At 42.1% G+C, this 22,680-nt stretch overlaps 1 protein-coding gene across 2 annotated transcripts in view; it reads left to right on the top strand.

Moving 5' to 3' along the window:
• The first annotated feature begins 356 nt into the window (after positions 1 to 356).
• The window catches only part of ESYT2 (extended synaptotagmin 2), an 80,075-nt gene continuing 57,751 nt past the window's right edge, over positions 357 to 22,680 (top strand). Inside the window, exon 1 of one of the 2 annotated variants that reach the window (XM_082754386.1) lies at positions 357 to 851. In XM_082754386.1, the coding sequence (XP_082610512.1) occupies positions 504 to 851 (348 nt within the window). In that variant the 5' untranslated portion in view covers positions 357 to 503. The remainder of the gene's footprint in view (positions 852 to 22,680) is intronic. The other variant, XM_082754385.1, reaches the window with a different exon arrangement.

The raw sequence follows: 22,680 nt of genomic DNA, 5'->3' as shown, positions 1-22,680 counted from the left end.
TCTTTTAATAACATCCCTCAACAGCAAGCAAAGGAAAATACGAAGCTTTCCACAGAAGGGCGTAACAGGTGGAAACCTTTCAACCACACGCGTGGCTACAGAGAGAGGGGAGAAGCCGCGGCGTGTCTGTGGGGGGGCACGAAGCAGCGCCCAGGTGCCCGCCATCGCCTGCCTCCTCACAGAGCTCCGCCACCGAGCGGGAGCCGGGAAGCGACGAGGGAGTCCCCTCACGGCCCGGCTCTTCCTCGGGCAGGCCCGGGGCGGTGGAGAGGGAACCTCGGGGCCGCCCGGGATTGCGGGAGGCGGCGGCCGCCACAGGCGTGGAAAGGGGCGGCCGGCGCCTCCCCGCGGCTGGGGCCGGGCCGGGCCGGGCCGAACGCGGAAGCGGGCGGCGGCTGGTGTCGGTGCGCGGCCAGCGGGGCCGGGCGCAGGATGCGAGGAGGAGGAGGAGGAGGAGCAGCGGGAGGAGCGGCAGCAGTCGGAGGAACCGCCGCTGCGGCAGCATGAGCGGGGCCGCGGCGAAGCAGCCCCCCGGAGCGGGGTCCGCGGACAAGGCGACGGCGGCCGCCGGGGACTCGGTGCCGGAGCCGCCGCCGCCGTCGCTGCTGAGCGTGGACGTGACGGGTTTGGTGTCGCAGTTCGCCAGGAGCTTCGTGCTCATCTTCCCCGTCTACGTGCTGGGCTACCTGGGGCTGAGCTTCAGCTGGGTGCTCATCGCCCTGTGCGGGCTCTTCTGGATCCGCAGGCACCGCGGCGGCAAAACCTCCCGCCTGGGCCGGGCTCTCGCCTTCCTGGAGGACGAGGAGGAGGCGGTGCGGCTCAGCGTCTCCTCGGCGGATCTGCCCGCCTGGGTGAGTGCCCAACAACGCCCTTCGGCGCTTCCGAGGGAGCAGCCGAGCCCCGCGGCCGGCCTGGGGCCCGCTGGTGGCCGCCTCCTCCTCCTCCCCGGGCCGCTGCAGGCCTGTAGCTGGAAGGGAGGAGGCGAGGAGATGCCGGCGTTGGGGTGCCCGGACCCGGGACCGTCCCTCCGCCGCGGTGGCCTGGCCCCGCCGCCGCCTCCCGGCCCGTTAGCGCCTGAGGCGGCCGCCCTGCCGTGCCCTGACCGCCGCCGCGGCCCGGGTTTCCCTGGCAGAAATAAACTTTACCTCAGGCTTTGGGTTGCCTTTTTAATTATTTTGTATTTTTTTTTCCCCCCTCGGATGGCAGCGACGCCCGCCTTTGGGACGTCGCGAGGTCTCTGCGATGTCTTGTGACTGGGGAGAAAGGTTTTATTTTTTTCTTGAAAAGTTGAGAGCAGAGGCTGACAAAACCAGCGTCTTAACGGCTTTAAATAAAGTGTTACTTAATAGGCAATGACAGAAAAATGAGGTGGGATTCTTGGCTGGTTCCAGGGCTGTGAGGGGAGGGCTAAGGTGAGGGCGCTCAGGTGGCTGTATTCGAGCATCGCTGTGGTTGGCTTTAAAAGGTTTTCTTCGAAAGTGGAACATTCCTGTGAAAGTTTGGGGCTTTCTAATGGATATTTACAGCTAGCTGAAGCTCAGCTTCACAGCTGGCTACTAGCTCTTTGTAATTTTTACCTGTGGCGTTAAATTTCTTTAAACACAGCTAACAGCCAGCCACCCAGCAGCGCTCATCAAGGCCTCGGGTGTCCTGTTCTGCTGGGGTAATCGGCTGTGAGGAGCTTGGTGCTATCTTAGTCTCCACATCAGAAGTCTTGGGGATTTCTGCTGAATCTTTCCATGGGATTTTGTTGCTGCCTGTTCTCTGCTCAGTGATAGCCATGCATGTCTCTGCAGGGTGCTCTGTGTGCCTGTGCACCAGGCAGGCTTGCAATGTTCAGTATGTAAGTTGTGGTCTTCTTGTCATCAAATTGTACCTGATGTGACCCATCCCAGCTCTAACAAGGAAGTTATGTGAGTTTCAGACATCCAGAGTGAATATAGGGTATAGGTGTGAAATGGGAGGCTTCTTACTTCTGTTTTATTGCGTCTTTTATCCTAGTTCTTTTTTTTTACAAGATCGTGGTAAACATGGGAACTGTGTATAAAAAGAGATGAGGTGATTTTACTGCTTGAAGCTGAGATACGAGTCTTAAATAAAGTGTCCAATAGCTCTTACGTTAGCTCTATGGGTTCTCTTTTTTTTCCTGTTACCATGCAGTCATATAATGGAAATGTTCTGATTTGATGCATTTAAAATAAATTAATTGAACCTGGGTTTGTTGTGAGGGCTGTGTAAGTTACTATGTGCCAGTAACTAGGCAGTGGATACTCCAGCTTAGTGCTGTGTGTGAACTCTAAATTGTAATTAGTTACCTTTGATAAAATAGCAATTAATTCTTGCATGGAATTGGCCAAATACCCACAAATTTAGAAAGGGGCCTCTTGACTTGAATGTATGCTGTGGGTAGAAATTCATAGAGAGAAGTGAGTGCTGGCTGCAAGCACCTGCATATCATAGTGCTGTCAGAAAGCAATTGATCAGTATGCAGTGTTTCCCTGAAGGTGTGACTGTCTGATACATCAGTTGGCAGTTGTATTGTAAATCACTCTTTCCTTTTTCTTTCCCCCCCCCCCTTTAATCATATTGTTAAATCTTAAAGGTCTTGTTTCTTTTCCTTCTGCTAACTGTATTCTATATTCTGGAAGTATCATGCATCCAAATAAATGTAGCTTCCAGACTGATTGGACTTCTGTTTTCCAGGCTGCATTCAAAAGTGTTTTTTGTCTGCTCTCATAGTCATTAAGCTTCTAATTATTCTTTTTGCTATCTGTGTAACTTGTCTCGGACAATGGCTATTCTCTTTCCTTCTCTTTTCTATTTGTTATCCTAGAGTATCACAAATTTCAATCATTTTGTGTAAGACAGTGTATGGAGCCTGATATCTCTTACTATTGATTCATTACTGTTGTTCCAGCTCATCTGTCTAATATGAGCTCCAAACTATCACAGAATCACAGAATTTTCTAGGTTGGAAGAGACCTCAAGATCATCGAGTCCAACCTCTGACCTAACGCTAACAGTCCCCACTAAACCATTTCCCTAAGCTCTACATCTAAATGTCTTTTGAAGACTTCCAGGGATGGTGACTCCACCACTTCCCTGGGCAGCCTGTTCCAGTGCCTCACAACCCTTTCAGTGAAGAAGTTCTTCCTAACATCTAACCTAAAACTCCCCTGGCTCAACTTAAGCCCATTCCCCCTCGTCCTGTCACCAGGCATGTGGGAGAACAGGCCAACCCCCACCTCGCTACAGCCTCCCTTGAGGTACCCATAGAGAGCGATAAGGTCGCCCCTGAGCCTCCTCTTCTCCAGGCTGAACAAGCCCAGCTCCCTCAGCCGCTCCTCGTAGGACTAGTGTGTGTTCTTCTGGTTTCTGATCGTGGAAATAGAGTTAAAATGCAGCACTGTCCTACCCAAGTAAGTTAAAATATAGGGCATTTTCTATTCTTCAGGGACTGAAATTGAGATGTAGTGAGCTGTTTTTTTCAATTAATATTACCTAACATCCCAAACACTTGCTTCTTTTTTTTTTTTTTCTATTGTTATTGGAAAAGAATCTCAGGTGAGCAGCAATGTATGTAAGGTGTGATTTTTATTAGTTTTTTATTTTATTTTTTCTCAAACCTGCATTAGGAGTGATTACTGCATAAGCCATTTATCTCAGTAATACTTTACTCCTGCAATAACCACTTTCTTAAAAATAAGTAAGTCAGTAATGTGTTAAGATTTGTCCTGTGACTATGCTTAGTAATGATTTGCAAGTAATACTATTGTGCTATCACACTGCAGTTAGTAATGTTAATTATTAGTTTCCTAAAAAGATTTAATTTTTCCATAACCAGATGGTTATATGATAAGAACATTCTGTTCTGTGAAAGGAATGAATTCAACATGAATATAAGTCATTTGAAATGTAAATACTCCGTTATTTAAAATATTATGCTTAAAGATCACACGCTAGAACACAAACTCTGCGGGAAGCAATTTTTCTTCTCTGTTCCTTGCACTTTGTATTACTAATACAAGTGGATGGGATCAAGAAATAGTTTGTTCACTCTTGTAATAAGATCTGTACTCATAGGCCTGCTAACGTGTAGTTATAGCTCTGCTGCATGTTTGGGAGCTGTCACTGGTTACATGGGGTAGGAGGGAGGAGAGTTGGGCGCTTTGCCAAGTCATTTGAATTAGGCAACAGAATTTACAATGCAAAATGACTGGAGATCAAAATGGTCTTTAAATAAAGTCAGTGTTTCCCCTGTCTTAGCAACGTTTCATACACTGTATGTATTTTATACTGGAATAAATGTAATTAAGATGCAAACATATATAAGGAAAGCAGCAATTAAGAATCCTTACTTTGAATAGGGAAGGTAGGAAACCAGGACTGAAACTTTAAAGGCAAGGCATCATGTTGCTTTAGATGATGAAATTCCATTACTGTTTTAGAAATAGAAGTGGAGTAACCAATTTACTTCATTCTTTCTCAAAACAACCAAAAAAGTTACCTCGTTTTACCATTTTAGGGGATTTGGGGTTGTTTTATGTTACTTTCCTGATATATTTGCAGTTACTGTTCAGCATTGTTTTGGATAAGTAAAATTTACTCCTCTTTTCTTCAAAGTATAGATAAAAGGCCATGCTGACTTTTTTCCCCCGGATTAATTGTAAATTTGGCCTTGTACCAGGGCCTGTATCTGTGCAGTCTGTCAGCAGTCAGCAGGAGACCAAAATAGGAACAAATCCTAGCGGTTTTAGATAATTGATTCTGAAAACATGTTTGGACATTTTTTTTTTTTGTTTCTCTTTCCATGTATTATATTATACAGAAACTGAAGTAGTGTACATCTTTGTAGTAAAATTAGTGTCATATTAATATATTGATTACAACTTTGTGGTAGTATTTTGCGTATTATAGACTTGAGCTTCTGCTGTAGTTTGGGGTGATTTTTATGGTGGCATTACTGATTTTCTTATCTACCTTAAGGTAAAGGAAAAAACCTGCCCAAACTGAGATAAATGTGTGACTAGTCACCTGTTCAACTAAGCTGATATACAGTGGTAAAGAAACTTGATACTTACTCCTCTTGGGAAGTGGTATGAAATTCTTGTGCTCAGGTAGTATTTTGAATTGCTGTACCATCGCTACACCTGTAGGGAAGATACTTGTGGGTACTGTTTCTGGTAGATGCTGATGTACAGCTCCAGTAATCCATGAATTACCAACCCAGGATTAGATGAGTGTTTTTGCAGTGGTCCAGCAAAGTATGGCTTCTGTGGTAATTGCATACTTGTTAGCTGAGTGTTGGATTGAATGTTGAACAAACCCCTAATGTTCAAAGGATCACAGACTGTTCTGGGTAAAAGCAGGCTTTGGAACATGTTTGAGAAAGGAAACTATGATTTGTAACTATGAGATGATTTGTATTTAATCATGTGTATACTTTTTTTAAAACCCTTCTATGAGCTTCTTGTAAAATACTGCAGCTATGTGGTTAGGGGAATCAGTAAGATTCTAGTAGTTACTGATATTAGGAAGGCGGACTCAGTATGTTCGTGGAAGAAGAACAGTTAAGCAGGTCTAAGTGCAGAGTCATATCCTGTACGGAGTTGCATCTGCGGACTATAGAGGATCGAGGTGGTGGTGCTCTTGCGTGTATTTGATATGACAGCTTCTGAGTGCTGTAAAATCAAACCTGTGAACTGGATCTTAGAGTGATAATTTAAGACAGGAAGCTCCAAAGACTCTGTACTGATGGCTCTTGAATATGTACTCATTAACCCTGATAAGCAAAAGGACTTCTGCAATGCTAACTTGTTTTTTAATTTCCATAGAACAAAAAGAGCTTGCTCTCAACTTGTGACTTCAGTTAATGCTGTTAGCTATGTGAATTATAGGTGAGTTTTTATGCAGCATACTAAAACATAAAATGGCGGATATGAGACATTGTTACACATCTCCTCATCCTTTCCCCAAATGTTAGTTAAGAAAGTTAGATTCAATAGAAAAATGACTTCCATGTCTATCTCCTTAATGCTAAGCTGCATCTAATCAGTTTCGATGGTGAGTGCTGCAGATGGCCATATCCTGTGGGCTGCCAGCCTGCATCTGGAAAGCATGAAACAGCGTGAGTGAGGATGGAGTAATAACTTGTGAGTACTGAACAACTGAAGTCCACATCCTTCTGCCTGACGCATGCTTGTGACAACTGCCTTCTGTTCTAGATGCCTGATAGTGTATGTATGCACACATGTACTGTATGGTTTAGTGGCTGTGGATTTTCTATTTAAAAAAAAGTTTAATTTGGTTCAGTATTACTTTTTGTACCTCAGAAGGTAACCTGGGTGACTTCTAAGAGAACACCATAGATAAGAGGCATGTGAACAATGGTGCTAGGAATGGAGAACCAGTGGGGGGGGGAGAGGGGACGGGACACTTTTATGTTTGACATTGATAATATCTTCTGTTTCTCAAAGTTTTCAAATTTACTGTATCAAAATGATGCTGTGCTGATTTCTGTCTCATACTGCTTTCTGTCACATAGTAATGGGGTAAGCATCATTGTATGATTCATACAGAAAGATCCTTTTCCAGAGTGTTTATGGTAGAAAACCATGTGATGAGCTGATGTTTATCAACATATCAAAATACTGTAGAAGAAAAATATTGACCTGAAAATATTAGTATGCTTTTGAACTGTTTTTAGGTACAACAGACATTCTAACTGTCTGTGTATAATGGATTTTTTTTTTCAATATAACAAGCTGATGCTATCCAACAATTATCAGTGACTTTTGTGATGTGCTGTTTGTCTGAGTAACTGAAGTTCTGTGCCTTTGTATTTTGTTTAAATTTTACTTTCACTTTGGTCTGCCAGGGTTGTTTCCATGCCAGAATAGTCTTTGAATACAGGGGTGGGGCCACCTTGAGCCATATTTGAATAGGTAGGAGTCATAAAGATCTTGTCAGTAAAGACTGAAGCTTTGTGGAGGGGGGGGGAGGAAGGAAGGCTAGAGTAACAGTCATCCTTTTCTGCCTCTTCCACAAGCTGCTTCTGGCTTTAGAGAAGAATTTACTGCTTCTCGAGACCGTTGGCACATCACAGAGTGTAGTTGGATATGCATTCTAAATTATATTTTTATTTTTATCTTTTTGCATGTGAGAGCCTGCTGGAAAATAGGAAGATGAATCAAGGTTATTATCAAAACATTTTCATAGTAGTTTACAGTAATGACAGCCTGCTGTAGAAATTTTAAGCATTCAAAACAATTCTTTGGTGTCTCGTTCCTGTATTTTAAAATGAAAGAAGAGGTAGCATTTTGTTTTTAGTAAGATAAAAATCTTTGTCTTAAATAATTTGCTTTATATTGCAGTTTATTTCCCATTTATCCAGCCATCGTTAATTATAGCACAGAAAAAGCTTTCTAATTGCTGAAATTGCCTCAAGTGTAACTTTTTGGAGCTTTGCAGCAATTTCTTGCTGACCATATGCCTGAATATGAGGTATGGGTTTATGGAAGCTGTTTTCAAAACGTGTTTTGAAGTGAGGTTTTAAAAGAATGCTGTTTTTTAAATATTCCCTGTAGTGTCTGAAAGATGCTTTGGTAGAGCTTTATGTAGTGTATCAGATTCTGAAAGCAATGGTTAATGATTATAAACTGACCTGTGTCACTGATTTGGTGTGTGTCAGCATGTAAACACAAAGGAATCAATAAATAAAGAGTATGGTCCTTCTGGAAGCGTTACATAAACAAGAGATTTTTGTATTAGACACTGATAATGTAGGTAGAGAGTTGTTCCGTACATTTTTCAGCCCATGAAGTCTCATCTTTCTCTTTGTTTTCCTTATTCTCAGACAATATAAATTAAATCTGATACTATTCTTTCCTGTGGAAGATTGGAATGGTCACCCCACCAGCCAAACTTCAATCCTTGTCTTTTGATGGTGTGTGTGAGCACTTAATGAAAATAAAATACGAGTTACTCAAGTGTGAGTAAGAACAGTGGGAAAGGGTATTTTGGTAAGAAAAGGGGGGTGTCTTAGCTTTAAACAGCTGTTTGAGTTAAATAGGTTATGAAACTGAACTACTTAGGTCGAACATCTTATCGTTTGTATAACTTTTGGATTGTATGGCACTTTGATACTTCTGGTTAAGATTTCTATCAGTTGAATGAGGAAAGTATTCTTTAGAGTAAAGAAAGAAGATGTTAGATGGGAAAGAGTCAAATCAAGAATTTGCTAACATTGGCCATGTGTGCAATGGTTGAAGCTGGTTGCCAGTGTGGTGTGTTTGACAGTGTATGTGGTTTTCCAGGATGGCTTGAACTCACCCAGGACCCTTTTCAGTCCCCTGTGCCATACGCTAAATGCTTTTCTCATTTTGCAGCAAAAGATGAGAGGATCAAAACAGCAGTTGCTTTTCTTATGCAGTCTTAATACCTTTTCTGAGGAAGATTTGATTTCTCACTGGATGGGAGTAGAGTTCTGTTGGGGCAAGCAGGGAAGGATGACAGTGTGACTGAAGATGTACGTGACGTTTTTGTTTTGGAAAATAAGGATGCAATTTAATTTTTTCTTTCTGGCATTTCCCAACTTTTCTGTGTTCTGATTCCATGAATGTCATTTTCTGTCATTTCTTCACTATGCTTCTAATGTAAAATTTGTGGCTAAAATGATCCAATCACAAAATGGATCATTGTCGTGGCTGGATAGTGGTGCTGTTCAAACTTGCCGCATGAGCTAATGGAGTAACTGGTAGCACTTACAGATTTGCTCTCCATTGACTTCAATTAGTCCAGATTAAACTTGCTTTGTAAGGAAGTTTCATTACAAAGGTGAGGTTCAAGAATCGGAATTGTAGAATCACAGAATAGTTTGGGTTGGAAGGGACCTTACAGATCACCCAGTTCCAGCCCCCTGCCGTGGGCAGGGACACCTTCCACCAGGTCAGGTTGCCCAAAGCCCACTGTGTCCCTTACTGGTTTTTGAGGGCCTGTGTTCAGCATGTATGTTGTGCTAAATCCATTCCGTTTGCCTCATCTCAAGATACTTTGCGTTGATCTTTTTCTTGTTTTCAGGTGAGCTGTGTCCTGTCTCTTCTTGAGTCCCATTGGGGTGTTGTTTTAGGAGGGGAGATGCTCCTCAGCCTTTTTGCAGTCATTTGATCCCCATGCCCAGCCCAATTTTTATTCCCACATAGCTTCTACCAAGCTCCATGTACCAGTCTTTGTTGGACTTGCAGAGCTCTTGTTTTCTTTGCAGTTTAAATGGTGCAGCATCTTGACAGTTCTGTTCCATTTATGTGCTCCCTGTGATCTTAAAAGAAGAAAGTGAGAATTTTCAAGCTTCTTCCCATTAAAGATTTATATACATTCTTATGAGGAAGAAACCAGCATCGTGAAGTCTTATTTGTAAGCAAAGTCCTGCTTTCCTCTGTGTTTCGATAAGCTTACTGCAGAGAGAATCAGGGAGACCAGTAGTTAAAGTGAATGATGCTGCAATGAAAATAGTTAAAGTGATGCTGCAGTTTCCAAACAAAGTAAAAGTGCACTCCTGCCAAAATTTTAGCTGTCCTACACCCAGGTGCATTTCCCACTGCCTTCCTGTGCCATCATTAGCATTTACCTGGCCAGCTAATCACAGGTTTTGTCAGGTTGGATGGACCTTTGAGCAACCTGGGCTGGTGGGAGGTGTCCCTGCCCATGGCAGGGGGGTGGAACTGGATGGGCTTTAAGGTCCCTCCCAACCCAAGCCATTCTGTGATTCTACAAAGCCTGTGGTCAGTTTTGATGTGAAATGAAGCAATGCCTTTCGTGAGAAGACCCTCTTAGCAGGGAGTGGCAAGTAACCCTGCCGAGATACCTTTGATGGCAAGCACAGTGTGAACCTGAGCAGTTTATAATGCCGAGCTGCACATCCAGCTTCTCTGATAACATTGAAACAGGCCTGTTAACATACCTAATTATCAAACATATAAACCCTAAGTACTTTGAGCCAACTTCAAAGCCAGCCCCGTTTTTAGTGGGTGGTTGGATCAGATGAGCTCCAGAGGTCCTTTCCAACATGTTATTCTATGATTGTTTTTGTTTTAAGCTATCGTTTAATTAGCTTTCAGTCTCCAGCTGCGGCTTACAACTAGTAAGAAACCTTTTCTGCATAAAGCACCAGTATTTACTTAACTATTAAGTGTACCAGCAACAAAAGTAGATGATGGCTATCTTTAGAGAGAGGTTCTGTGGGAGGCAGTGAGACTTTTGAAGTCATTCAGATGCCTGTCAGCTAAATAGCTAGTATTAAGGCTCTGTGCAGCAAATTGCTAAAACACAGCATTTTCCGCTGGAACTCCAGTTATATAAATAACCTTTCAGAGAGGAGTGTTCCTGCGTGAGTCACTGCACCAAGTTTTGTCTGCTACACTCCTGATGTGACTACAGGACTCTTGTCAGCGCTTGGAAACCTGAAGCAGGGCTAACGGTTTTCAGCCGAAGCAGCCCAGGATTCTGCCTCAGGAAGTTGTTACTAGAAATACGAAACTAGATTTACTTGGCTGAAAATAGCCATCACATGATGGACGGGCATTACATTGTCATTTGGCTGTCCTTATCATATAGCAGCCTGGGTCAAGTTTACGTTAGGTCAAAAGCAGACTCTTTCCCCTGAGAGGTTTGTGTTTGTGAGTTCAATTGCACACCTTTTTTTCGTCTGTTTTAATGAAGACTTGAATTAGAGAGTTCAGTACAGGCTCCAGCCCTGTTGTTTTCATAACCTTTGTTTGCATTCCTTCTGATAGATACTGGCTCACGTGAGTTATCCAGACCGACTGAAATAGTTGCTTTGGGGAAGGTTTGGAAGATTAACATGTGAAATTCAAAATGTATTCCCGACCTGTTGTCTGTCAGTATCCCATCACTGTCTGTTTTAAAGGGCAGGTGGGAGGAAAGCAGGTGAAACTGTCTAGAAGTGCAGTGCCTTCCTGCTTCGTTTTTAAAAGTAACCACAGGATAGGCTTAAGTGTGAAGGTGCCCATAAATCCTGAAGTGTTCTGGTTTGAATTAGCCCTGCAGTATTACCATCCACTCTTCTGTTCTTAAAAGTTGTACGTGTTCAGTTAGGAATTGCTTACTGGGAAAAAATGGCTCGTGGGAAGGAAGAAAACTCAGGTAGAGCTTAGCAGCTGAGGAAGCTCTTAGTTTGGTATTTATGCACTATTACTTCTTCTTTTTATTATGTCCGTTCTTCAAACCTTATTTCAGCTCTGCATACCTCGATATAAAACAATGTGTGCTTTCCCGGCTGCCGTTTCTCACACAGCATACTCTGCAAGCTGCTAAGCCTTGAAATCCAACAGTGAGTAAGTTTACAACTTTACATCCAAAATCTCAACGAGAACTGGTGTGGCATTCCTCTGCAGGGAAGAGTTTTACGAGACAGGCTCTGAGGTGTTTGTGCAGCCTTACAGAGCGAGCCCTCGGGGCTTGTTGGGAGTTAGCACGTTTCACCCGTTTGCATGTTTCCAAGCAGACTGTCATTACCGCAGAGAATATATATTTCGTTTCAAGAAATATCTTGTAATTTCTTTCCTTTCCCTCCACCCAGGCTGTTGATGGATCCGGTTAGTCGTTGAACTAGGATGCTAACCGCTCCTGTGTGCGTGGCTAGGAAGTTGTCTTAGCCTAGTAATCAGGTTTATGGTGCTGACTAACTATATATATTTTAAACTACCGTGTTCCTCACCCAATTACTTTCCTCCTAAAATACTTGGAACTGGAAAGAGAACGCTTTTCCACCCACCCACCCTCTGCCAGTTAAATGTCAAATAGCAGCCAGGAAATAAGGGAATTTTTCCATGCGGTAGGGAGGTGGGGGGGGGGAATCAGGGCTCTGGCTTTTGAGTTGTATGTGGTACAAGAATATCTGATAGTGATAAATCAGGTGATTGATTAGGTACGGCTGATAAATTAGATTAAAATGTAGTTGTTTCTCTGTCTCTATTTGCTCGTGGTAGTCTTCATCCCAGTTTATCTTTTAGGGAAAGTATTTGAGCTTTGGAATGTGTCTTTTTTTCCCCCTCCTCTTTGTAGGGTGTGTTAGGTATGAGCACTGTGGTGATGTGAACGTGCTTCAATTGTCCGTGCTGCTTTTGATAACATCACTCTTCTTACTTCTGTCTTGATCATTTAAGGCTTTATTGTGGTAATTAGCTCCCTGCTAGATTTGGCTATGCATAAACCATTTTAAAGAGCTGTGCATAGTAAGTGTTTGTGTTATTTTTGGTCTTACAGACGTATGGTAATTGAAAACTTCTGCCAACAGTTGTGTTTTTCCAGTTCCTTTGTGTTAGGTTGAACTTGTCTGCGAATTTTTTTCCAGTACGTGTCCTACCTTTTACGAGTTCTCCAATGTGTATTTGTGAATAACAAAATGTTACCAAGCTGTTCACTTGGTTACTTTGATGTACTGAAAACCTCCCCAATGAATTATTTTTCCTTTCTAGTTCGTTAGAGCAATCCATAGAACCATGGATTTGTTTTGGAAAATAGCGTTTTGTTTGCTTGTTTACAAATCATTTTCTCATATAAGAACAAAAACCTCAATTAACAACCTTAATTTTAATGTATGAGAGATGAAAAACTACAAAAACATTATTTTAAAGCAGGGATTCAGGATTTCCCTTCCAGCACATGTGTGTTGTTTTTAGTGTACCTGCTTCCTATGTACTGAGCTTTCTGGTTTTGTGGCGCTGCTGGAAGGGAAGTCTGTACTAGTTACACCACAACAGTGCTTCTGACAAAGCTGTCACTGGAAGTGGAGATACCTGAAAGTAGGTATCTTTATTTTTTTTGTTTCCCATTTCTTCCTAGGGCTTTTTATGTTAAGTCTGGGGAGAGCCTGCACATATCATTCTGTTAGGCAGAACTGGGGAGGGATTGTAGTGGGCAGTGAGTGGCTATAGGACCTGCTGGACAATTTTTAAAGATTTACCCTGGAAATGGGTAATAGGAAACCTGTTATGCGATACCAAGGAGCAGTGGTTGTTCTTCCTTGAAGACATCCAGACTTTCATCTTCATTTCAAGTGAATCTGGTATTTGAGATGTAGAATATTTGGCAGCTTTTTTCTTCCGGTGAGAAGTGGAGGCGTTTCTGCTTGAAGTGAAGCTCTCCTGAAGGGATGGAGATGATGGTAGCTTTTCCTTGAAGTTGCTCTAAAGCACTTACCCTTGACTGTAATGACATTGATTCACATCTGTGTCCTCACAGTGCAAACAAGAAAACTGTAGAACATCACTTCAACTTTGACTCCTTGAAAAGCAATAGAAATGTATCCACTTGCCAGAGAGATTATTCCTTATTCCTAAAATTAATGGGTTTTAAGTTCTTGACAAATCACTTTGGAATTTCTTCTCTGAAGTTCTGGTTCTTGATTCCAACAGAGAACACGAGATCCAAGATTAGATGTAACCTGGGAGAAGCTAGAAGGTTGCTTACTTCTTTGCTTGAGGCTTTCATTGCTTGGGGCAATGATCTTCCTTTTTTGTCAGTCTGTCGTTTTGTGGGTTTTGCTGTTCCAGTCTCTTCCAACATTTGAAGTGATGAACTCCAGCTCTGCTTTCTGCTGCTGTGATTGTTTGCATTCCCGTCTGTCCTACTATAGCAAACACAATGTCTAAGGAAGACGGTTATGCTGCAATGTCCCGCTCAGTAAGAGAAATGGAAAAAATCTCTGAGTTGGGGTAGCCCAGATCAGTTAACGACATAGGATTTGGCATGTCACTATTTTAACAGAAAGTAACTGTATTGAGATTCTGAGGACAAAAAAGAACATTGAGAGTGAGACATGGAAATACATATCTCAAAGATGGTGTTAATTTTTTCCACTGTCCTTTGCAAGACACTTGATTGAGGACTTCTACATAGGCAAACAAATCTTAACAATGTAGTTAAGAGGAAAAAAAAATCAACTTAGTTGAAACAAAAATCATCTGTAGGTGAATGGTAAGCTGGCTGACTATTTGATGTCCTAATAATTTTTCAAATATATTGATCAGAGTCTGGGTTGTATTGGATGCAACAAATCATATCTGGCAACTGGAATGGTGCATTTTGATTGAGCATCCCTTTTAGAGTGAAAAGAAATAAAATATTTGCTTTTTTTTTTTTGGCTACTTGGAAAAGTCTATCAAATTCTTCAAGATAACTTTTTTAAGTTGAAATGGTATAGCTGCAAATTAACTACTATTTATGCAGATATCTGAAAGTAACTGTGGTATTTTACTCGGGGTTTGAAGCTGTTTTAACTGTCATCGCTGCATTCTAAATTCAAGTGGTATCTTGTGCAAGAAAACTATTACATGCGATTAAGAGCTGGATACAGCCCATAGACTGCTGAAAATGCCTATTAATCATATGGGGCTGGGATTCAGGCCTAAAACAACACAATCAGCAGTAAAAGCTGTAAAAAAATCAATTGCTGATTAGTACAAATAATGACGTTTGCTATTGCAGACTGAAATGTAGGTTCATCCTGCTGAATTTGGGCACCAAATTTGAGAGGTGCAAGCCTTTTTCTGCCATCTGTCTTCAGTCAGTGGGAAGGAGTGAGTTGAATTTTTTTGCACAAGGTCCCTTTTCTCTGTATAATGAGAATCTCTGTAAAACAAAAATGTAGAGTAACAAGGTCGAAACTCCATTGCTACTTTTTACCTGCCTAAAATTAGGAAAGAGTGCTGTGGGCCACAGCTGTTAGATTTTAATTAACATATAAAGTAAATATTCTACAACAGAACGTAAAAAAAAAAAAAAAAAAAAAAAAGATTAGTATGGTACAGAAGCAAGCCTCTGTTGTAAATCTGCTCAGAGTTTAGGAGATAAGAATGGCTGGGTTGCAGATAGATACTACTCCCTGCACGTGCACAAACATAACCTCCTTCAAGAAAAGTCCAGATTAAGGAATGTTCTGCTTAGGGGCAATCCAATTAAGTGCTGTAGTTATTCTGTCACTGTCATGTGCATGATTCCCTGAAGCTAGATTTTAGCGAACTGTTGGACTAGGTGGTTGATTCTTGTCAGCTCAGACTGTTGTCTTTAACTGATAGAAATTTCTTCCCACTCATAGAACTGATATTCACTTTGGTTTTAGGCCTAGGACATTTGGTTTCCATTCAGAACTAGAATTTGCTTAACCGAAATTTAGACATAAATCAGTATTCATTTGAGATTTTCTTTATGATCAATACAGGCATCTCCAGAGGACTCTATCTGCCCCTGGGGGAAGTGTTTCAAGATGCCAGGTGTGTATCTCCAGAGGTCCTTCTCTCTGTTAATGATAAAGCAGGTGTAGGTTGACTAGATTTCTGTTGGACGTGTAAAAGATAGAAATCTTAAAAATTAGCGCAGAATAAATCATCCTAGTGATCACCAATATTTGAATCTTTAAAATTGGAAACCTTTGAAATTGCTGTGAGCTGGACTTAGGAGAAAAGTTGCCGAGAGGTAAAAGGAGTCTTCCTGGCGTGGAGCTGCAACCAGGACCTAGTGGGCGCGATCTGATTACCCCATTGCAGCCGTACAACGTGCAAACATCCAAGGTGGGACCACAGATAGAGATCAAAATGCAGAAATGGAGAAGTGTCAGTTAGAAGTGACTCAGTCTTTAAAAATCCCATTGTGTGCCTCATGTTATGATTCAATTGCAGGCGTTGTGCTTACAAAGTGACTTACTGCTGCTGTCACCAAGTAAAGCAGTAGTAGTTTATGTTGACCACTTTTACTGCCAAACTGTGAAGCAGAAGAATATAGACTGTTTGTAGCGGTAGAGCTTAGGATAAAAGGATATTCAAGAGATCCCTAAATGCTTGGGTTATCTGAAGGATTGATGATAATCAGCAGTATGAGGGAAGAGATAACAGCTCTGTGCTGCGTTCATATAAGGAAAAATGTATCCAACTTTTTTTTTTCCCTCCACTCTCTTGCTCCCTCTCCCTGCTGTCTGAACACCCAACAACTCCAGCAGTCTAATGCTGGAATGTCCCCTCTCTATGTCCAAGACAACACTAAATCTTAGTCACTCCCCTGCTTGGTACCCAGGGTTTGTTTGGAGGGCAGGAACTGCCTTTAGACCAGTGCTGGTTACCTGCGGTATACCCGCAGCTGTAAGCACTTGCTGTGCAGGAGCCGTGGCTGTGTGTACAGAAACAACTTTCTGTGGTTCACGTCACTGCTCATGCTTGATTGGGCCTGGTACCTGGAAGTAAACCAGTGTTGTTCTTGAAAATCTTGGCTGTATACTCAAGAGGGCAGTTATTTCACAGTTTAAAGTTCCACTGGTTCTGTAACAGCTTCAGTAAATCTGCAGCCTATTCTCTCTAAAAATGGACGTCTTACTCTCTAAATACATGCAAATAAAATAAGCATCATGAATTTATATTAAAACTAGAGAAATGAAAATGAAGTATCCTTCAAGAAATACATTTCTAAATGTTAAGCTTCCTGAACAGGAGGAGGCAGATTCTTTAGTTTGTTTGTTTTTTTTTTTCATTTTTTAATTTTTTTTTAGTATTGCTTTAAAAATAGCCAGGCTTAGAAAGAACACTTGCATTATTATTTATTTTTTTTAGATTTTTGTGATTACTTTCTTCCCCTGTTTTTGTGATGGAGGAATTCATAACAGAGGCTGAAGAATGTTTTGGCAGAGAGTGTTGCAAGACAACTGTTGTGAGAGATGGCGTCGCTGTTGGTTTGCAGCCATGAGAGAGAGCATCTGTGTCCACGGGAAGCTGGAATCTCAGGGGATGTTATCTGGTACCAGGGCCCACAGGAATTTAGTAGGGTAAAGCATTGCCAGCTGACGACTGGGGTTTTTACTTTATTTAGTCATTTATACATGTATTTTTGTGTTTTCTACTGATTCCTTAAAAGATGTCGTCATCTTGGAATCTACTTGCAAATAATAATAAAAAAAAAAAGTCAAATGTTGATTTTTAAACTCCAGATTTCCTACCCATAGCAATATTTTGTTCTCCTTGGTTTTGTTGACTTGTAAAGACTTGCAGGGAAGGTCAAGTGACTGGAGAAATGCTGCTGTGTACACAAGTCAAAGGATCAACGGGACATTCGAATACTTAGGAGTGTTTTAACTATGATATTGCAACACACTGTAGTGCCTTGGAGAAAAGGTACTGCGTGCCCATTGGTGTCCATGTACTAGAAGGGCTTGGTCAGCTTTTTGGTAAGTGACAGACTGAAAGCAAGCTTTGCCCTCCTGCTTATTCTGTGTGTGGTCTGAAACAGCAGCTCTTAGAAGGCTTAAATCCTGTTTATTTCAATTTGTACTTCAATGAAAATTGAGTTCAGTGTCAAAGTTAACAAACTTAAGTCTCAGTACTGGCTGTCAGTCTGTTTTTGTCTATTTTTAATATATTTATTTGTCATAGACACAGTCTCCCTATTCCATGCCTTGTTCCCACTTGCAGAAGGATTCTTCCTGCAGCAGTTTTTGCAGTGTAGAATTTGTACAAGTTGGGTGGCTTACTTCCTTTGAGCCAGAATTTTACCTATTTTCCTAATGCCACAATAATGAAATTTAGTTGCATTTAGATCTGAAAACCCTACTGCTTCTGACCTTCCCACACTATCTTTCTGTTGGATGCTGTGTGACTGACTATGGGTCTTGTGGCAGATGTGCAGCTTGGTGGGTGTAAATGTGCAGATGCCACATGCACTGGTTCAATGTGCGAAACCAGTGTGCTGCTTTTCACCAGTGGATGTGTTTTTCAGTGGTTTCACCTAGAGCCAAAACAATAAGGCTGGTGTATGAGGATAACAGTTAATCATCTGGGTGGCAGGCTGGGTTTTGGCTCCACCATGCAGCTCAGACACACGATGTCACACACCTGAGCTTAGAAACTTGGTCTGGCAGGGCATGCTTCAGTCTTTCCTTAGCAACCCAAGCTACCCAAACCACACCGAGGCTGTTGTTACTGCTCTGTGCTGAGCAATGGCAGCAAACCCCATGGTGTTGGGGTGGGGTTTATAACCAGAAATAGCACAGTGATGCCTGCGATTGCACTGAGTTGGAATTCAATGGTCAGAGCGTCTTCCAGTTGCGTATTTCATCGGTTTCCTGTTTTCAGCATGGTCCTGCCACGAGGGTTACTCAGCCCCTGCAGAATCTGTGAGGATATTCAAGGAGAGTTAGCATCACAGTGCTGCTTTTGTTCCTTTCCCTTGAACATCAGTTGTGGTCGCTGGGTGAGCTGGGCCTTTGATCTCACCTGGTGCAGGAGTCCTTATGTTAAGTGGTGCCAGGGAAGCGTGGGATGTGTTTTGGGTGTCTTTTTCTAAGAAATAGCAGTGTGTTGTGCTCAAATACAGTCTGCTGGGGTGGGAGGTTGGGGACACAACACAAAATAGGGAGAACTGATGTTAGAAATTGTAGTGCATCCGCTTTCAGGTAATCTGATAGGAAAACGGTTGAGGTTTCTATAAGAACCAGTACAGAAATATGCAAATAACACTTCCTTTCTGTGTCTGCAACTTTCTAAAGAAATTTGCTTGGACTTTCGAATGTTTCAGAACTTGTTTGGGCAAGCTTTTTGCCCTTTCTGGATCAAATGGTAGTGTTACCAGTGAGCATGTTGTAACTGATTTGTGGAGTGGGTGGTGTACTTAAAGCAATGAAGGAAAGAAATGAACACAGACAGCAAAGAGCCCGCTAAGTGTCAGAGGGCTCTGGTGGGTGGCTGATGAAGTGCTTGAACCCAAGAGCAAGAAAGATACACGTGTCCATGTAAGCTGGCAATGCCACGCCTGGTGCTGTCAAGTTATCTCAGGTTTTCCTCCCTGCTAATTTTTATTGCTATGTTAACTGAGACCCAAATAATGTGTTCACATTGTTATAATGTTCTGCTTTCTGTCACTTCCTTAGTATAGCTTGAGAGTTTATCACGGAGTATTTGCAGGTTCAACAACGCTGCCACACATCATCTATAAAGTAAAAGGCATGTGGACAGATTTTATGTCGTAAGCTTGTAGTGGTGCAGGTAGAAATGATACAGGGGGATTTCAAAATGTCCATTATACTTTGAATGATTTTATGTTTAAAAAACATGCTTTAATACGAAGAATAAACTGGCTAGATGTACTGGATGAAGTACAGGATGTACGATGTTGCACACTTTTGCTCCTGTTATGAGTCAGTCAAAACATGAGTTTGCATTTATACTTTTTTTTTCCAGTTTAAAAACTGAATAATGAGCACATTCTACAGACTTGTTTGACTTCTCAGGATGCAGGTTAACCCAGCTTGGATTTGCATGCTCTGATACTCTTTTTTTTAGCTTGAATACTGCACAAAAAATGGAAGTTCTCCCTTTTGCTCATTTGTTTGTTGCAAGCCCAGGTTTGCAGTTTGCTCATCCCAAAACCAGTAACATTGAAGTGGTCGATATTTGTCTGAGTTCACTTAGTTTTTTTTGAGGTTTCATGCCAAGATGTGCACATTGAGTCAAGAAGATAATTGTACTCTTCAGTAATTAGCAGCTGGTAAGCCAGTTAAATAACAGGAAAGGAAATTGAATTTCCGTGCCAAGGAGGGCACTGAGTCTTGCAGAAGATGGTCAGTAATTCTTGAACACTTTTTTCTGAAAATTGTTGTCTGTATTAATCTGCACTGAAGGCCTGCACGGTCTCGTTAGAGATCAGCTGTATAATTTACCAAGTGTTAACAGGGTAAGTTCTCCCTAGCGAGGAACCTTAAGTGTAATGAGTCAGAGCTCCTGACTGCAGGGGTTAGTTAGGAAGGTGGGTGGTGTGTCAGTGAAGTAAGACAAAATTTTCACTGCTTTAGTCTGTTAAGAGTGGTTGGCAATTTGGTGCAGAGCCCAGCGCTTCTTTTCGTAGCTGTAGACAACTCAAAGGACATGAAGTTGTGCTGCCACACTGGTTGTATAAGGCAGTTTGAAAGCTAATATTTAGCAATCCGGAGAGGAAAACTTTTCTTCTGTTGCTCATTAAGGCAGCAGAACGATCTGGTATGCAGCAGGATCATTGGGAACGTGTCTGGATTCCCAAGGGAACTGAAAAGGCATTTGTCATGTAGGCTTAGACATACAAAAGATGTTCCTGAAATGTGACAAGTTGAAAAGAAGGTGTTAATACCTTTATAAAACTTACAAAGCCCGAAAGCTAAAATTTCAAGGTAATTAAGCTTGCTAGGGAAAGGAGGAAGAGGAGTGAAATGACATCTAACAGGATAAAGTAGGCAACATGTCAAGATGTAGGACTGTGCAGCGCTTCAGGTAGCAGAATTCAACAAGAGTCCTTACAGCTGCTGTTCATGCTGCACCCTTCTCAGCCTCACCATTTAAAACCTGGGTTTCTGCTGCCAGCAGTGATTGCAAAGCTTGTGGGAATCCAGAGATGTGCTAACGGGGGCTGTCATGCAATGCCCTGCCCTGTAACTACTGCTTACACCAGATGTCTGTAACCTGGTGTGACAGCAAGGCTTGGAGTGTAAATCCAGCTTTTGGTGGTTTTGTTCGTGTGGAGGGTCGTGCTGTTCAGTTCTTCACTTATTTAACTGTGCTTGTCCTGGACTGTCATTGGACATTGGCATTTAAAATCTAACTTAGAGTGGTGAATGTTCCGTGCAGGTGAGATGGGCAAAGGGCACTGTGTTGTCCTAGCAGCTGAGATCAAGCTCTGGCCTTCTGACCACTTAAGCAGTGAAAGTCACAGCTCTAAACGTGGCTAGGAAGTGATCAAAATGGCAAACCCTAGAGCTGGTGTCGCCTCCCTTTATTAAGAAGTGCTCAATGTCGCTTCTGTACCAAGTGGTAGTTTCCAAGAACAGTAAGTGTTTTGTTTCAACCACTAGATGATGGATGCCTTGAACTGTTCTTGTTATGAATTTTCCACTCCCCCTAAACTTGGGGACTGATTTTGGTGAGTCCTTGTTCTTGATGGTTTGTGACCAAAGGGTGTAATGGGAGAGTTGGCTCTTGGCAGGTCTGCAGGCCAGGTGTCAAGGGGGTGAACACACGGGGTCTGTTAGGTCTCTGTGCATATTGTACCTAACCAGGCTTCTAGCCCATGCTTTGCAACTGTATCCAGTGATTTCCTGAGTGCTTTTAAATTGAAATCCCTTTACATGAAGTATAATGGAATTTTTATTATTAGATTAGACTTTTAAAATGAAAATAAAAAGCCTTGCCATCTAACTATGAGAAGTATAACTTAATTTTCCCAGTCTGTTTTTATTCTGATGGTTTTTGTTCATTTGGCTGGTTTTTGGCCTTCCTGGCCCAGTCCAAATAGATCACTGCAAACTTAGGATCCTTTTGGAGCTGAAAGTAGAAAAGAACTTTGAATACAACAATAGTGAAAAGTGATACGAGGTCCTCTGAAATTACAATGGGAATGAAACAGTTAGCTGGTGGTCTTCATCTCGATATTGAAGTCTGATTTCTGGTACCTGGTACTATCTGCTGGCACTAGAAGATGCTTCTGAAATGAGGCTGCAGTAGATCAGTCGGTGCTGGAGGACTGACGGCTCAAAGCTTTCTATCTATAAAGAGGTGCACTGCAACTGGGGATGAACAGGCGGAGGGAAGCTGCATGGCTCCTCTGGTAGCAGCAGTCTGCTCTGTGGGTAGGGTGGGTTTTGCACGCAGATATGACAGAAACCCATGCTGTTTGAAAGGAAATTGTGTAAAAAGGAGCGGCACAGCAAGGGTATAGCATTTGCTTTGTGTGTTCTGGAAGCTACTGAGGCTGAGTTTTTAGGCTGAACGGCGTTCCTCCACTTGGGCTTGCAGAGGCTGAGTGTCAGGCTAGAAGTAGGATTTCCCAGTTTCCTTGCTAGCAGACTACTGTTCTGTCATTTTTCCAGAGCAGCTGCTTAGAATGCTTATCCCGGAGGATTTTATTATGGCAAGCTGCTGCTAAATAGGAGGGCTCTGGGTAACTTTGTCTTGCAGCACGCTCGCTCCATCTCTTTGTACTCGAATGCAAAAATAGCAGCACTTAAGCAAATTTTATTTAGTTTTTGTGCTGGTGAGTCAAATTGATGAAAAGTTATGTAGTTCTCAACAAGCCTCGCTGCCATTATGAGTGAAGCATGTTTAACAGATGCTGAAGTGAGAGGTATGCGTGGTGAAAATTGAACTTGGGCTTTGTGCTGCCTCAGCGTCCTTCAGTTCTCAATTGTAAGACCGGCTTCTGGGCGACCATATCAGTTGTATCAGGGCACCAGAGCTTTTCTTTGCAAATAACAGCATCGTTTTGAGTTTTTGAAGACAGTGTTTGCCATTGCAGCTTGGTGGAACATCCAGATAGCAAAGAGCTGCAGGATTGCCAGCTTTCTGAGTGTGATTCTCAGTGCCTTCAGAAATGAGAGGGGCTGGGCTGGGGAAACAGGACGGTGTTCTCAATTAGTCAGATATGCATAATTGGTATTTTTTTAATATTGAAACAAACTGGAATCCTTGTACTGCTTAAATGAGAAGATTGTATACTTTTGTAATCACTGAGGAAAAAAGAATTTACATACCGGTACTTTGTGCATTTAAAGACATTAAGTATTTTCAATTTAATTCTAGCACAGCAGAAAGTTTGGGTGTGTGACCCCTCTCTATAGTTTGGGTCTTAGTGAAATTCAGCAGTGTGTGTATAGGTGACTGT

This window comes from Aythya marila, assembly GCF_965140915.1.
Source record: "Aythya marila genome assembly, chromosome: 2".
Classification (NCBI taxonomy): domain Eukaryota; kingdom Metazoa; phylum Chordata; class Aves; order Anseriformes; family Anatidae; genus Aythya; species Aythya marila.
This window is presented reverse-complemented; position numbering and strand designations above follow the sequence as displayed.